The 16,447-nt window shown below is 46.3% G+C and overlaps 2 protein-coding genes across 2 annotated transcripts; one reads left to right on the forward strand and one right to left on the reverse strand.

Moving 5' to 3' along the window:
* Positions 1-6,042: 6,042 nt before the first annotated feature.
* Positions 6,043-7,793, forward strand: bhlha15 (basic helix-loop-helix family, member a15). Its single transcript, XM_086139094.1, has 2 exons — positions 6,043-6,286; positions 7,162-7,793. The coding sequence occupies exon 2, from the start codon at positions 7,201-7,203 to the stop codon at positions 7,765-7,767; it is 567 nt and encodes a 188-aa protein (XP_085995220.1). The 5' UTR covers positions 6,043-6,286; positions 7,162-7,200; the 3' UTR covers positions 7,768-7,793.
* A 574-nt stretch (positions 7,794-8,367) lies between these two features.
* tecpr1a (tectonin beta-propeller repeat containing 1a) lies at positions 8,368-15,964 on the reverse strand. Its single transcript, XM_086139093.1, has 24 exons — positions 15,824-15,964; positions 15,076-15,327; positions 14,814-14,996; positions 14,616-14,738; positions 14,362-14,481; positions 14,117-14,291; positions 13,942-14,042; positions 13,712-13,813; positions 13,476-13,618; positions 12,877-13,352; positions 12,645-12,790; positions 12,364-12,519; positions 12,119-12,268; positions 11,804-11,961; positions 11,470-11,688; positions 11,243-11,339; positions 11,018-11,097; positions 10,878-10,934; positions 10,623-10,797; positions 10,398-10,533; positions 10,236-10,328; positions 10,038-10,144; positions 9,748-9,867; positions 8,368-9,494 (listed from the first exon to the last, which is right to left on the reverse strand). The coding sequence occupies exons 2-24, from the start codon at positions 15,298-15,300 to the stop codon at positions 9,390-9,392; spliced, it is 3,447 nt and encodes a 1,148-aa protein (XP_085995219.1). The 5' UTR covers positions 15,301-15,327; positions 15,824-15,964; the 3' UTR covers positions 8,368-9,389.
* Between the last annotated feature and the right edge of the window lie 483 nt (positions 15,965-16,447).

Consider the following 16,447-nt stretch of genomic DNA (forward strand, 5'->3'; position numbering starts at 1 on the left):
GAGTCGGGATAATAATAGTGTGAGGATTTAGCCCGCTCGCTCCTCCTCCTCATCCACCTCCTCCTCCTTCTCTCCCCCCAGCCGCTATACTCACTCAGCTCAGCATTTCCACGTCATTATTCACCTCTTCTCATCAAGGCCACCTGCCCCATGTTGCCCCCCCCCACCACCCCCGTTCAGTTACCTTCATTTCCTGCACCATCAACAGGTCTAAAACGAATGCCATGAATAGGAATGCGGCCACTGTCCCCCGTCGAACACCCCTCGATCCCTCCGGGCGACAATTGTTTGTCAGTCTTGCGTTTCCATGAAGTCAATCTGCTCTTCTGATGGGAGGGGGTTGTGTGTGTGTGGGGGGGGGGGGGGGGGGGAACAATGCGAGAAATGTATTATATTATTTGACACACACACACACAATAGTTTTGAGCGTAGTTAAATAATATGCCAGCTTCATCATTAATGCATGCCCTTTGCCTTCAAGCATTCAAAACCCAATACTGCTGAGCTTCAATCCCAATATGAAGTCATACATTCTGGACTCCTTTGTTTGAATCCAATAAGAATGTTTTTTTATGACAGCCGGAGACATGTACTTTGTGTTTCTAATGCACAAACATCTCAGTTTGGAGATGAAAGGCAATCACCTGAGATCGAAAAGCATGGGGAAAAAAAAAAATCAGGATAGCGAAGACGCGGGAGAAAGAAACTCAGTGCGTCTTCACAGTGACAAACACGTTTGTCATTTTTACGTTAGTCGCGCCTGTCACGCTCACGCCATCCGACGGGCGTTTGTGATGGTTTTTAAAGAGTCGCTTCTGGTGATGAAAGCCGCGCGGCGTGGTCAGGTGACAGGCCTTTTTAGCTATAAATACGCACATGCCAGTTAAAATAGAGCATTTGTGATCGGGTGACTCAGGCGTGCCGAATGCAGACAGGGGCCAGTTTCACAGACGTGCTCATTTCAGTGATTAGTAGTCATTCAATCAACAATATTTGTTATTGCGGTTTTCAGTGGCGGTGTGATGCCTCACAACACATTTTGGACTCATATTTCGGTTCGAATTTATTCATTCAAAGGGGTGGCAAAGGAGGAGTTGATGTCAGCACTATCATCAGCAACTTCACAAATGCTGCAAGCTAAAAACAACTACTCTGCCTTCCCAAATGGCATCCATCCCTGTCTAGGGCAAAGAGTTAGCCACTAGCTAAAAGACAGCGAGCTAATCTTAAAAGTCATTAAAGTCATGCATAGGCACATTTCTCACTTTGTAAGTTTAAGGGAGGGTCAGTAAAAGTGGCACCGTGTGTGTATGTGTGAATTTGAACTCTGGCGTGACCAAACTAATGCTAGCATATAACATTGCAATGAAAAACAAAAAGGACCATTGGGGTTTATCTTTTTATGTATTGAATTGACACACATAAACACTCAGAGCGCAGGGTGGAATATGAATATGAATTACCAAGAGTGAAAACCAACGACAGTCCTGACCTCAACCCAATTTAGAAGCCGTTGCACGATCCCGAGTGAGCGATTCACACCAAACATCCCAAGAACGTTGCTGAAATGAAACAGAATCGCTCTTGATCGCTGTGCAGTTCTGATTTGTAACTACAGGAAACATTTTGTTGAGGTTATTGCCGTCAAAGTTGGCTCAGCCATTTATTAAACTCAAACGTTTTCATTCTTCCCCCCCCCCCCCGCCCCCCCTCCCGGCACTGTGACGTTAGTGCAAACTTAATTGTTTGCTTGGTATCAGTTCGAAAAAAATACGTTGGTCCATTGTTGTGCTAGTAAAAGGCTAATACATGAATGTATGGGCATACATGTAGATATAGTGTTCAGTATGTATAAATAGAAACTAAAAAGATACATTTTTGTTGTACAATTGTCCTTCACTGGTCAGCAACAATATTGGAAAGAAGAAATGATTAGCACCATCTGCTGAATCTGACCCCGCCCTGAACGCGTTCACTGATCTAACAACTTTCCCTGTTTTTTAAAAACAGAAATTATGTAAGCTAAGATGATCAGTTGTTGCTAGGCAGAGAATGATTATTATTTTCAGGGCTACATCATTACCACTTCAGAAGGGGCCAATCATACTGGAAAAAGGAACAATTAGGCCATCTGCTGGATCTTTGCCTAAATTGATCCAACTTTTGCTGTTGTTTTCCACAGATATTTGTGGGAAAATAAAATACACAAGGACAGACGGGACAATAAAAAAAAAAGTATATCTATGCTAGGTCGACAGGTTGGGTTTTAAATGCGTTTCACAAATAATCAATGAGGGTCTGTCTGATGCATAGCGGAAATTCAAACCACAGTGAAGCGGCAACTGAGAAGGCGCGACAACCTCTGAGCTTGTGGCGGGCCTTCGGGACAACTAAAAGCATTGGGTTTGTTGACTGGGGAAAACGAGATGGAGTGGAAGAGTGGAGCATGTCTGTAACGGAGGGAGTTGCAAGGCCATGTCAAGATTTAAAAACCAATAAAAGATTTTTAAAATGGGCACAGAAACAAACAGGCAGCCAGAACTAGAGTGATTTGCTCTCATTTATGGGTATCAGTTAAAAATCTGGACGGCATTACAACCGTGTGATAAAAAAAAAAAATTAAAAAAAACATGGATTAGTGTTTCAAGGTCCAGAGAGGATGAAAACGGTCTAACCTTTGACAGTCGTCTCAGTTGGAAGAAACCTGATTCACACCTACACTATTTTGCCGGTTCAGTTTAAAACCTGGGTGTATGTTCACGCCTGACTGAGCATGCTCTAAATTCCTCCAGGACAAAATGCCATCACCTCTGTCTTTGTTCACATTTTTTAAATGAAAAAACAAGTTAGCTAAACCCAGTGCGATAAGTAATTAATCACGCGTGATTAATTAATTAGTGAATTACTGAAAACACGTCCAATAATGCCATCTGCTGGCTAACAAGGGTACTGCATTCCGTGCTCCCACGTGCCTACACCGATCTTCCTTTTCCTGCTGGTTTTCCTTTCATTTTTCTTCTTTGGGCTGGGAACTTTAAATAAACTAACAACTCGGATGCGATCCATTTGTCTCATATTAGGAGATGTAATGTGCATTGAAGGGCGACAACCCCTGCTCGTTACCCAGCGTTGGTGTTCAGTCACCTGAAAACTTGGCACGTTGTTTCATGACCGGGTGCGCGCGCGTGCATGTGTGCGTCCTTCGACATCCTTTACGTCACAGCCACTGTGAGTCAGCTCCCCCTCTTGCCTTTCCTGAGTCACTCATCCAGCGGTTGCCTGGCTACCTGTGAGCGGGGAAAGTTTCCGATTGCGTATTTGTTTCCGTAGATAGATGGGGCCCTGATATTTATTCAGGAACAACTGTAACCCCATAATGCATGTTTGTGTATCATCTAATGGACAAAAGCTGACAGATCAGTATAAGAGCATCCTGTTGTGAAGCAGGAAGTGTTGGTGTGTGTGTGTGTGTGTGTAATTAAGTAAATAAGCTTTTCCTTATGTCGCTTTTTAAAACACAGTTACAAAGGGCTTCACGGGTAGAAACCCACATGCAAAATCGAGACAAAGCATTCAAGCGCGGACCACTACTGGGGCAACATACACACAATTTCCTGCTGCATTTCTGTGAGAGTTGCTTCCATCAATGTAAAGGGCTGACAGGACTTGAACCGGTGCTTTACATACCACATATTTTCGTGCGCAAGTTGAAAAGCATTGGAATATTTATTATATCAGGTATGTGGAAGAAATGTCAAGCACTCCTCCCCCCTCCCAAAAAAAAAAAAAAAAAAGTATATTGTAAGGTTAAAGACATGCCTCTGGTCCCAACGACCCAACAAGGAAGGCTGGAGGTAATGTCAATACTTTGTCTGGATTGTTTGAACTGTGTATTGAAACTCTGACAAAACTGCAACCTGTTAAATGTGGAAATACTTTGACGGAAGAGAACGTTACGGTGATGAATATGTTATTATCTTTGCCCACCGCCCAAATGAATATGATCATCTGGTAAAGTGAGGATGTCAAGAGTTGAGGGCGGCACATTCCAAATGTTAGCTCGAGATCAACTGAACCTGGACGCTGCAGGCTATTGACCGATTTTTGTCGCCGAACCGCATATGCATGCCAGTTCACAGTCGAATAAAGACTTCTGATCTTTGTAACCGCTTTTCCGATATTTCAACACAACAAAATTTTGTCCACCGACACACACACACACACACACACACACACACACACACACACACACACACACACACACACACACACACACAAACTGGACACCTGATTCTGTGCCAGAGTGTTTGATTGAGGCCACCAAACCTCTCACGACCTTGAGTCGGTAGATAACAGGAACGCACAAATACTCCAGTTAGTTGGTGCTCATTTTTACGACACACGAGGGGTCAAATGCAGCTTTTTCTATCAACCCGTCTGCCTTCAGCTACGAAGCCACCTCCATTTTCTGTCACCATGGCCCCGTCGTGACATCCACACTTGTTTTCCTTTCAGACCCGTGGCCTTGGCCTGATGGAAAAAGTGACAAGCGGTCCAGATCTTCGCTCCCCCCCCCCCCTAATTCATCTCCCCTCCTCCTTGCTCTTTCACGATGAGTCAGGAGCTTCTCTTTTGCTCTCTACACTATAATGGATTCAAGGCACCTGCTGTCCGTGACATCACGGTGTGTTCAAAATTCTCAGTTAGTGGGAATGACACGATCACCCACCGCGCAGTGATTACACAGTCGCTTGCGTAAGACCTGCTGGTACCTTTCCAGTAGGACACAACATCCAAAGCTGCTGTTTAAAGCCAACTTCTGTCCTTGGAGTCAAGCTGCCGCACAGACCCCAGACTGGCCGAAATTTTGCTTTGCTGAAATGTTGTCAATTTGCTGCTTTCAGTGGGGGTTTTGGGGGGGGGGGGGGGGGTTGTTTTTTTTTTAAATGCAGAGGCCAATGTTTGCTTGCCTACTTACTTAAGTGTATTCAGCTCTGAATTTATCAAGGCGGTGGTGACTAAATAAACAGTGCAAAGCCTTCGGGCCAACCAAGTTTGAAACTGAACAAACTCAAACTAGAAGATAATGTTTCCACAGAGCCAGCATCAACGAGTTTGGGTTGATTAGATACAGTGTACCTGGGGAGGAGGGGAAACCTGGCAGGACCAGTCTGACACACACACACACACACACACACACACGTGCTCACAAACAAGTTACTCAAGGACAGGGCAACTATGCTCTTTAAAGAGTTGGGAGTGTCACACCTGTACATTAATACCCCTTTCAAGCACAAAAACTGCAAAGGCAAGAGGTAATTTGATTGCCATTTGTTGGTTTACGTTAGCAGGATTATACCACAGTTGCACAGTGGATTGTCATGAACATTTTACTTTATATTTGGGGAAAAAATCTAAATAAAAAATGCGGGGAGAGCAAATATTTTCTTTTTTCGATTTGAGTGCCAATGTCTTGTCGCATGCTCCACGAAGCAGGAAATGTCCTCCAATGCTCATTGTGAACAAACTATTTTCTCTACAAGGAATTGATTACGAGACAACTTCGATCTGTATGTCTATTGTTCCAAGTCATGATGCAAGTGGCCTCTTGTGGAACGCGCGTCTCAACACCTGGCCTCGAGATCAACTAGTCTGTTTGATGACATCGATTGCATTTAAAGACAGGGCGTGGCTCTAATGATGCTGCAGCATTTAAAAAAAAAACACGATTCAAAGGAATTAGGAAGTGGAGAGTGCAAAAGATATTCCCGACTCACTGATCACCTCAAGCTTGGATAGGTATGCTCGGTTATGTCATGTTTGCCACTAATCACTTGTGGCAGAATTGAAGCTGTGGCACAAATGTTATTCTTGAATTTCATTTATTAATTGTCCGTGTGAAGAAATGCTTAATGAACTGAAATGATTGTGGTGATTTTTTGCAGGCCTAAAAAAAAAAAAAGAGCCTTCTTTTACAATGAGGCGACTGCAGGAGTTTGTAGGGCCCGTCAGAGTGCGTATGTGGAGGGGGGGGCGGGGGGCGAAAGGTTGGGGGAGGAGCCTTGTCTGTGAGCTGCACACTGGTAGGCCGAGGAGCGCTACGTGTACCTCATTCTGCACCGGGTCCCTCACATGTGGCACTGACATCTGCGGCGTCTCCGCTGCATGGCACCGCAACTTTCTCCGCGATCTGCTCATCCACGTAAGATGGTGCGTCCAACAGCTGACTGCAAGGCCCAGCTTTTCCTGTAAACAACCATCGGGAAAAGGAAACGTTAAATTCAAGGTAAGGCACTAAGTACTTTTCCTTACCGGTGTCTATTAAATGCACTTTTTTTTTTTTTGTAAGAGGTCAAACTTAAAGGTCTCGTGATGAGATTATGGAGGAGCGTTTTTTGTAGATTTGAGTAGTATGAGGTTTTAAACCGATTTCACCTGACTGAGCAATTCTATCGCAACATTGAACAGCCAAATCAATAAAGGAGTGGGTGAATTGGTCATCTGTCGGAGTTGCTGTTTGTGCAGTCTAACCTTGAAATTGACATTATCTCGGGAGCGAAGGGGGGAGGGGGGGGGGGGGGTGGGGGTCCAGGCAGGCGCACGCTCGCAGGGCAGCATCGTGGAGTTTTCACACCGCAACAGACTGATTAGATACAGCAGGATGCATGGCTGTTTCAATTGGAGACTGACTCAGAAAACAAACAAGCATATATCTTTATAGGAGATCATCCCTTTACCTTATTGATCCAGGGAAAAGGTCCAAACTGTACAATTCAATAATGAGTCCGACTTTCGAGCATTACCATTGGAAGAACCTATAAACCAAGCGTCTCCCTATTTGTATTACTTGGGTACCGGTAAATATTTTTTCAGCAGTTGCTCTTTCCGGGAAAAAAAAAGTACTTTCACCTTTAGGGATACACTATATCGTCAAATGTTTTGTTGAACCTTTTATCTCATGCCAGTCCTGACAGCGAGAGGCAGAACTGTTTTGTTCCACTAGATGGCAGAAAATACATAAGGACCTTGTGGGATCACTGTTTTTTGTTTTTTTTTGGCATGCCCCTGAGATTTTTTTTTCTGTTGTAAAGTGACTTCATCTTGTCGACTTCGATTGCACATTGACATCTCATCCATCACTTTGTCTTCATCGGCCCGCAGACACTGTGACCTATTTGGAGAATCTGGTAAAGCGGCAGGATGAAGTCCAAGGGGAAAGCTGCGAAGCAATCCAGATCAACCTGGTCTGATCCGGAGCCAGAACTTGAACCAGACACAGAAGCGGAACCAGGCTCCAGCGAGCAGGAAGACTCGGAGGCCTCGGTGAGAATCGGCTGCTCCTGGAGAGGTTCCTTGAGGAGCAGGGAGGGCAAACGGCAAGGAGGGGCCGGAACCCGTCGGAGGCGTCACCGCAGTTCCACCACGAAGGAGCGCAGCATCCGGCGCCTGGAAAGCAATGAGCGGGAACGCCAGCGCATGCACAAACTCAACAATGCCTTCCAAGCGTTACGCGAGGCCATCCCGCATGTGAAGATGGACAAAAAGCTCTCCAAGATTGAGACGTTGACGCTGGCAAAGAACTATATCAAGGCCTTGACTTCCATCGTCCTGGACATGTCGGGGGCCTGCCTCCCCGCTGGCGAGGTCCCGTCGGAGGCCAGCGCTGCCAAACTGCTCCAGTGCTACCAGAAACATCTGGAGGAGGAAGGCGAGGAGGGTCTCACCCAGTACCTCACCCACATGCACAGTTTAAGCCAACACAGCTAGCAGACCAAGAGGCTGGTGGACTTTTGACCAGCATGGACTGTGAGGCAGTGGTGGGGGAGGGGGGGGGGGGGGGGCAAATCAAATCTAGTTGCTGCAGGGGCACTGCTGAGGGATCCAGTCAGGAAGGATATGTTCTGGAGGAGCCCAGTTGACTTGATATACTGCAGCGCTCGAACACGCAAGTGAGCTGCTCTTCACGCAAAACGAAGGGTGAACTTAACTTGGCGAGATCTTTGGACTGTCCCGTCTCTTTTTAGCGTCTTAGCTCGGAAGCCGGGAATTCTTACTCTCCATTTGTAATTGAGTGATCTTCCTGCCTTTTCTGTTAGTTGGAGAAGGGAAAAAAAACGAGCATCGCCTTCAGTCAGAACGACAACGCATGCATTTCAATGAAGTGTGTTTGCTCATTTGCTTGTGGTGGTGATGAGCTCCCGTCCCCCAACTGACTCGTCTGACTTGTCTGCAGAGATATTGTTTTAAGAGTTAGGTTATTTGTAATGGCAATAAACACTTGTATTTATTGACTGGTACAGTATTTGATCATGCGCTAAATGTGTGGAACGCACCATGATACCGAAATACTCAATCACAACAACAGACCATTTTTATGAATTCCTTATATTTATATAAAGGGTACTGTATATGCATCCTTAATATATGTTAAGTTTTTTTTTGTCTAATTGGGTGTAAAATATTCAGAACAATTTAAACATAGTATGAGTCGATTAGAGATTTGTTACAAAAATAGTTTTGTTTTTTTATCCAGCAAGCCTGGGAAAGTCTTTCCCCTTTTATAATGCACACGCCCCAAAGACAATCACGATCAATAGTGGTCAGAAGAATGACTAAAAACACAAAAGAAATCAGCTTGTCGGGAGGTAAGAAGTAACCAACAGTTTCATGAGACACTTGGAAGTCAAAGAGGGAGGGTGGTGCAAGAGGGACCCACCCCAGTTGATCCTCTTAATGAGTGAACACGGTAGTTTACTTACCGGTAAGTCTTTACACAATTACAACCCAAGATTCATTGAGCTCTATGCTGAAGGGTGTTTGTCTTGACTTCAAAAGGTGTCCCAAGACTTGCTGGCTGCTCCTGGCACATTCAAGCTCAATTCCCCGTCACTTTTACAGCACCCGCGTTTGGCCGAGGGAGGGCAAAAACATGAAATATATACAGCATGACAACACAAATATCCTCAGAGTAAACAAGCAGGGAGCTCAGGATCGCATAAAATTAAACTAAGCTTTTAAACTTGCTTTCCACAGAATACCGCACACTTCTGCACATACACGATCAATAAACGCCTCTATACAGATACCACATTACAGTATATGATGAAATGTTTTTGGAGACTACTGGGTGACAAGAAAAAAAGTCAAGTATTTTTTAGGGGGGAGGCGGGTGTGAATAAAGTGAAGCGCGGCGAGACGTTCAAAGCGAAGCTACCATGTCTGCGACGGAAGAAGAATGTCACAAGAAATAAAAGTCCGACAAAGGCAAAGAGAAAATAAAACGCCTACGTGCATGGTTGTGTGTACAGTAATTGCACCTTGAAAAACATGGCCGGTGAGTGCCTTAACATCACAGAATGCTAACATTGACCTCTTTGTCTCTTGACAATTTAGGTGCTCCAGGAAGCTTGCGCTGGAGTGTCTGCAAGGGCAGAGAGACAGAAAGGGGGGGGCTCCATGGTATTTCCTCGCACTGTGATGTGGTCCCACCCGCCCTAGATGGAGAGGGAAAAAAAAAAAATCACCTTCAGGCCCCTGAATAAATATAGTTAATGTGTGTAAACATTATTTATTCAGTCAAGTTTTCGCCTTCTTTTAATCACGAGCTTCATCACAATGTAAATTAGTCGTTAACCGCCTGAGTGTTTTTCCGGTTTTGCTGCATTTGAACCTAGAATTTTGATGTGGGGTTTTTGAAATCTTTCACTGGAACGTCTTTCTGATGAATAGAGGAAATCACTTCCTTACCCCAATGCCATAATCCCACGATTGTCCTTTGGGCTCCAAAGGATGAATTCCGAGACGGTGGCACACTGTCCCACGACTCAGACTGTGACTGCCCTGTACCTTGTCTGCTATGATCCAAACCTAAAATCAAGACCACAGCGTGAGTCATCTTACAAGCAAGAATAATTGCCTTTAACAAGCTTGTGTTTTTGAAGTACAGCATTAGTTTTCTAACGCTGTATTTTTAGCATTGTGGCTGTGCGTTATGAAAAGATAGACAATTTGGATTTGTGTGGTATGCTGGTACCGACCTGGTCAAAAGGCCCAACAGTAACTTTGCGCACATTATTAGAAACATACTGCCATGAGGAGCCCTGAGGATAACTTGGGGTCAAACCCTTGCGGTACCACAAATTACCTGACCAGAATAAATCAAGCATAAGATTAGAAGTGGTAGTCTAGAAAAATATGATGACATGAACAGTAACCATGAATTAAAAACTCCTCACCATTTTCATCAACAGCATAGACAGACGTCCTTCCGACAGACACCTGCTTCAGCTTCTGTTTGGTTGGAGAAGGGACGTGGTACCAACACTCACCTGCAGAGAGAGACAATGCACAAGTCGAAAATCTGCCCATTAAGAGTTCTCGATATTCCCTCCACTAACCTGCAGGGGTCTGAGGAAACACAGATCCGCGGAAGAAGGCAGAACCGTCCCTGGCGATAGCCCAAACCTGGCTTGCGGCCCCGATGGAAATGGATTGAAAGGGCTGATCCGTCCCGACGTGAAGCCAAGACGTTCCCTTCATCGAACACATTGCAATTAAATAAAATGCCTTTTAAATTTGCTACAGGCGATTAAAAAAGAAAAAAAGAAAGCCGCCTTCCTCACAGCAGGAGTGAGTGCAGTAACTCCCAGTCGGCAGAGCACATCTCCTTTGTTGCTGATGGCCCACAGGGGGACCACATCCACATCGCTGTCAAGGGTGCAGGGCAGGACGGTCACGTCACTCAGTTGAATGGGCGGGACTTCCTGCCAAGGACCTGTCGTCGTCAGTTTGCACTTCCTGTTCAAGAGAAGGTTTCATGACTGATCAGTGACCACTGCAAATAAATGCTACACACAGTAGTTGTTTTCAAAGATTACCTTGCCCATCGCCGGCGTCGCACAAAGTCCTTCATGGTTTTATGGCCATGATACCACCTGAATGCAGAGTTGAAATTTGATCAAAATCCCTGTTCAGGAAAAGGTTTGGTTGAACTCAACAGACAACAACAGAGACCCACGCTGGGAAATCAGCAGCGTACTGCCAGCCCTCTCGGTCCGTCCCGCCAGAGACGCCGTAATCGATGGCCCACTCAGACACCTGAAGACAACCAACCGGGGACAGGAAACATCGTTCAACAACGTCCGTTTTCTATTGAGCTGGTTTGTTGCGCAATGTGTTTGGGTGAATTCACGACCGTGGGCAGGGGCAGGCGTTGGATTTACTTCAGTTTCGTTCTACGTACCCATGCCCACTGAGGGGATGGAGGCTTGGTGTTTGTTTTTGTGCGCTCATGCAATCCCGAGGCATCACTCCACATGTAGCGGTCAGTAGGGAGCCCTCTAAAGACATTTCACAGAAAAGAAAAAAAAATGTGAATGACAAGATGTCAAACACAAAATATGCATCAAATGGAATTATTGCAAATGCTTAACGACAATCTGAAAACGAATGGACAAGTGAGAACTGCACCTGTTGGTATAGCCGGTGACAGGGTTCCATCTCTGGTTCTCATATATGTAGACGCTCTTGACGTCAGTTTGTGTGTAAACGTGGTCATTACAAGTGGGCAGACCGTGGAAGAAGCCTCCGGCATAGACCCAGGCATTGTGGTCATAACCAATCCCCCACACGATCCCAATGCTGTTACACTCCACGATGCGCAGGTGACCTCCGATCTGACGCCAGAACCTGCAAAATCAGGCGGAGTATTCCTCTAAATTGTGAAGAAACAATGGCTGGGGAAAAAAAATGTGACCAAACTAATATAATTGAAACTTTATACAGTGCTTCATAGCATGTTTACATTTGGTCGCAGGGGGTGGGGTACGGCATGGCCTCGAGGCTGGGGGTGGGCTCGCTGACAAAGATGTCCCCTTTACAGGTGATAGACCAGATGGCTTGTTTGGAAGGAGGGCCCTGAATGCCTCTGGAGTCGCAGCATGAGGCACTCAACAGCGCCAGCTAGAGGTACCGCAGAAAAAGAAAAAGGTGATGAATTTCCGACACAGCTTTTACATTGAATCGTACCAAATCCCTCCTCGATTGCTCCTGTAATATTTGTTTTCAACTGCAAAGAGACTTGGTGGACATGCTCCATAATAGACATTCCCCTCCTTACCCAGTCGTGCATCTCCTCTTCTGTTGCAGCTGCCACTCGAATTGGCCACCTCTTTTTGATGCGCTCGGGTGTGTAAATGGCAAAAGTGTGTTTGGCATCGTTGAGCACGGGCACCAGGATTGTCACCTCATTGAGGAAGGCATGCAAGTACTGCGGGGGGGGAAACAGAAATGTGCATTCAGCACGAATGAGCAACTGTGTACAGGTATTAACAATCCTTGCCCGCATCGAGCGTCCCTTCTCACCTTCTTCTCCTCATTGTAGTTATAATAGACGAAAAGGATGCCGTCCTTGTTGCCCTCCGGTCCCGAGAACTGCTCGAGTGCAAAGTGAACGTCTACCCACTTGTGCGGCTTCCAGTCCCTCCACCACTGCATGGTACCTTTTTTTACCCACACGCACTATCATGGAGGCAAGCAGGCATAAGAAATAAAAAGGTGGGGAACACCTCTCAGTCTGGATGTCATTAGGTTTTACCAGCGTACCAAACGTCGTGGCAAATGAGTGTTCATTCACTTGCACTCACCTGCTCAATGGCTTGTTCATAATGTCGGAACTCATCCACCTCTCTCTTGGTCCTCTCGCTGAGTTGTTCAAAGATTTGTCTCCGCCAGGTGGCCATCTGAGCTGCTGTGACAGACAGACTCAAGAACTGGACGGACTGGGCCAATACTGGGGAGAATAAAAACAAATGTCAGAAGATACATTTATAATAAGAGAGATAAAAACGCTTTAATCGGGTCTGTCGTTGAACCTACATGAAGTGCTCATGGTGCTGTGGAACCAGTTAAGCTGGGAATGGCTGTCCACAGAGCAGCCCCCACCACTGACCCACGCCCAAAGAGGATGCCCATCTATCCCATAATTGTCCTCCATGGCAAGGGTGTATGTGGCCACGGATGACAGGCTGCAGGTGTCTGCATTGTCAGACAAATTCCCAGTCTGGGCCTGCTGGGTCTGCGGCACCTCCAGATCCACGTTACTCCACTGGGAGTCGACGGGGCCTCCGGTCTGAACCGCATCAACACACAGAGTGCTACTATCTCCTCCCTCGTCGACGCACTTTTCCTGTGGGACCGCAACTGAGGCTGGTTCTCGGTCAGAAACCGCCTGGTCAGAGGATTCAATGCCGGCATTGTAACAGCCGACTTCATCTGCGGATCCTTTTTCTGTATCGGACTCTACGTCGCTCAACGCAGACGGAGGATGCAACTCGCTGAAGTAACACCCAGCGCTGCGACAAAGAGGAACATCACGATGAACAATAACAAATTACTCTTGTCAAAGATGTGTTCATCTGGTGAACTGTAATTGATTTCTACTACTTAAATTAAATCTGTTAAGTCGGTATTGTCACCTTTGCTGACTGCTGCTACTGGAATGAGGCCGATCGCCATCTCTGAGAGCAGCGACTGCCCTCCAGGTTTTCCCACTCAGCTCACTCGCTGTGACACCCTGGCGGAAGTACACAGCGCGGTCCTCGCTACCGATTGCCCACACCTGGGCAACAGTATACATTTTACAAACGTAAGAAAGGAACACAGGGAAAGACTTTTTATCGGACAGTGAGCATTGTGGACATTTGTACTGTACCTGATCATTGAGTCCAACATTGATCATGGCCATTTCTCCAACCATGCTGATCCAGCCGGAGCCACGTGGATTGTGGGAGTTGACCCCGCGCCGGAACCACACCTGGTAAAGCAACATGTGATAGCTACAATCTTCATGGACGTCAACACCCAAAGAGACGGAATTCAAGAAGGTGCTTCCTGAGCCATCTCCAACTCCTAACAACATCCCGGGAGGAAACATTGACTTACTTTGTTATCTTTGGTCAAAGCCCAGACAACGTTGACTCCTACTGCCACATGCATGACGCCTACATCAGGGCTGGGGGGGTCCAACATTGACCATGACGTACCTGAATGGAAGAAAACGGGAGTCCCAATAACAGAATACAAACAAAGAAAATTGTCCTGATACCAGCAACTGTACCTTGGTGATTGTCTCGACTGACACCCTCCCTTACAATCAGCTGGCCCTCCCACAGCACAGCCCACACCAGTTCTCCAGGGCCGCAGCTGATCTGGACCACCTCCCCGGGGAGGGAGATGTCATGCCACAAAGAGCCCTCAGGATTGTGATGGTAAATACCTTCTCTGAACCACACCTGCACACAGAGAGGAGGGATGTCATGCTTCCTGTTACATGACTACAGGATGGGAAGTGAGACGTTGCACCTTCCCCTGTAGCGACACAGCCCAAAGACAAAGGAGGCCACGGGGTTCCTCGGTTATCTCCCATCCACCACAGCTGATGTCACTGATGGGATCTGGCAGAGAAGTCTTCTGTGAAGGGATCTATCAGGAAGAGGGATGCAGTTGAACATTTGGTGGCCAAAACAGAAGAGGTATTCTGTATATACGTTCGAAAGCAATGTGGTGATACGTAGACATAAAAACGGGTGAAAACAATTAAGACGACTGCAAATTACCTCAGCCCAAGAGTCCGTGGCTTTGTATCTCCTGTGGCGGAGCCATCGCCTGCGACGGACACAGGAGTTCCACTTTTTGTCCTTAGTGTAAACAGCTGGGAAGTCAATTGAGTAAGTCCATCCCTGAAGATCATATCCATCATAAAAACAGGTCGTCGGGATCACAAAAATGAGCGCAAAGAAAAAAGAGGAACTCACCTCTTTCTCTGTGGGTTCCCCCTCAAAATTCTGATCCACATACCAGTCACCCTCCCACTCCCAACTGCTGGACGGGAGCTGGAAACTTGATGGAGGCTGGTGCTGCAACCCTGTGACATCACTCCACTGCCAGCGGTCGCTCGGTAACAAGCGCTCAGAGAAGCCACCCACAGGGTTCCACCGCTGACAAGACAGACAGAGAGAGTTGACACTTGACAGATTCACAGTTGCCCGCCAGGCATAGACTTTGGAGAACACCCACTTGATTCTCATAGGTCTCCTCCTGGAGGCGGATGTGCAGGTCACAAGCGTGTACGTTCAGGTAGATCTTGTTGTCAGAGGCTATGCCCCAGCAGCATTGTTGAGCCGCGGTCACCCGCTTAAATAACATCTCAGCGTCACGACATTGCTCCCACTGCTGGTCCGCTGTGGACAGGCTGGAGACTCGTCCGTGCACGTCCACTGCCCAGAGCCGGGAGGTGGGCATGGCTGCACCCGGGACCACAGGCTGAACCTGTGTGAAAGGATAAAAATGGAATGCTGCTTAAGTTTGCCATAACGCTCATCATTTGACATATTTTATTGATGAACTTGGCAACTGTTCATTTAAAATGTCAGGATCATGTTTGCATTCACATTTGGACATTTTTCCCTCCAAGAGGACACACCAATTTTCACATAATCTAGAAAGCAAAAATATATATCAAGTCCACAACCTGACATGAATTCAAATGGATACACGCTATGCTAACCCATATACGCTTAAATTAGCTACTAGAATGACGCTTTCAAGACATACACAGTGTTAAATTTGAGTCATTAAGTTAGTGGGTATTAGCAAGAACAACTCGACAATTTAGTGAGCTCGTTTTCAAGGCGCAAGGTTGTATAAATGAAGCCAAAACGATTCAAACGCCAACATCTTTACACGTAATAACACCCATTTGGCGTTGGATTACCAGCTTAACCCTCCTCAAATAGAACGTACACAGATACCCAAAAGCACACACCTCGAAATACCTCTCATTAACAGTCGCAGACGTCCCCTTAGTGTTCCTCGAAGAGAAATGATCCTAATGCACAGGGGAAAATCATATTGTTAGTCGTTGCTACGACTTTAATGACAGACACCAGCTGGTTGAGCAAACCCGGAAGCGCTGCTTTGTTTCTTCCTTCTCATTGGCTGCTTCCGTGGTGAATGGTGTATGTGACGGTGATATCCAACAGAAGCCGCTGTTGCTTCACGTTTCCCAAAATAGCCTTAAAACATAGGTGTCAAACTCAGGTCCTGGAGGGCCGCTGTCCTGCATGTTTTCCAAGTCTCCCTGTTGCAACACACCTGATTCAAATGAACAGGTTCAATGTCAGGCTTCCGCAGAGCTTGCTGATGATCTGTTCATTTGAATCAGTTGTGTTGCAACAGGGAGACTTGGAAAACATGCAGGGCAGCGGCCCTCCAGGACCCGAGTTTGACACCTATGCAAATTCCTACAAACGACACCAGATGACAACAAGAGAGCAAGAGAGAGCGAAATAGAGAAATCTACTTCAAGACGGACGGACAGACAGACAGACAGACAGATAATGGTTTTATTATCTTTGCCTTTAACGGGCTTGTCTATAGCTTTCATTCT

This window comes from Hippocampus guttulatus, chromosome 19 (assembly GCF_054856545.1).
Source record: "Hippocampus guttulatus isolate MCC_2025c chromosome 19, RoL_Hgut_1.0, whole genome shotgun sequence".
In the NCBI taxonomy this organism is placed as follows: Eukaryota; Metazoa; Chordata; class Actinopteri; order Syngnathiformes; family Syngnathidae; genus Hippocampus; species Hippocampus guttulatus.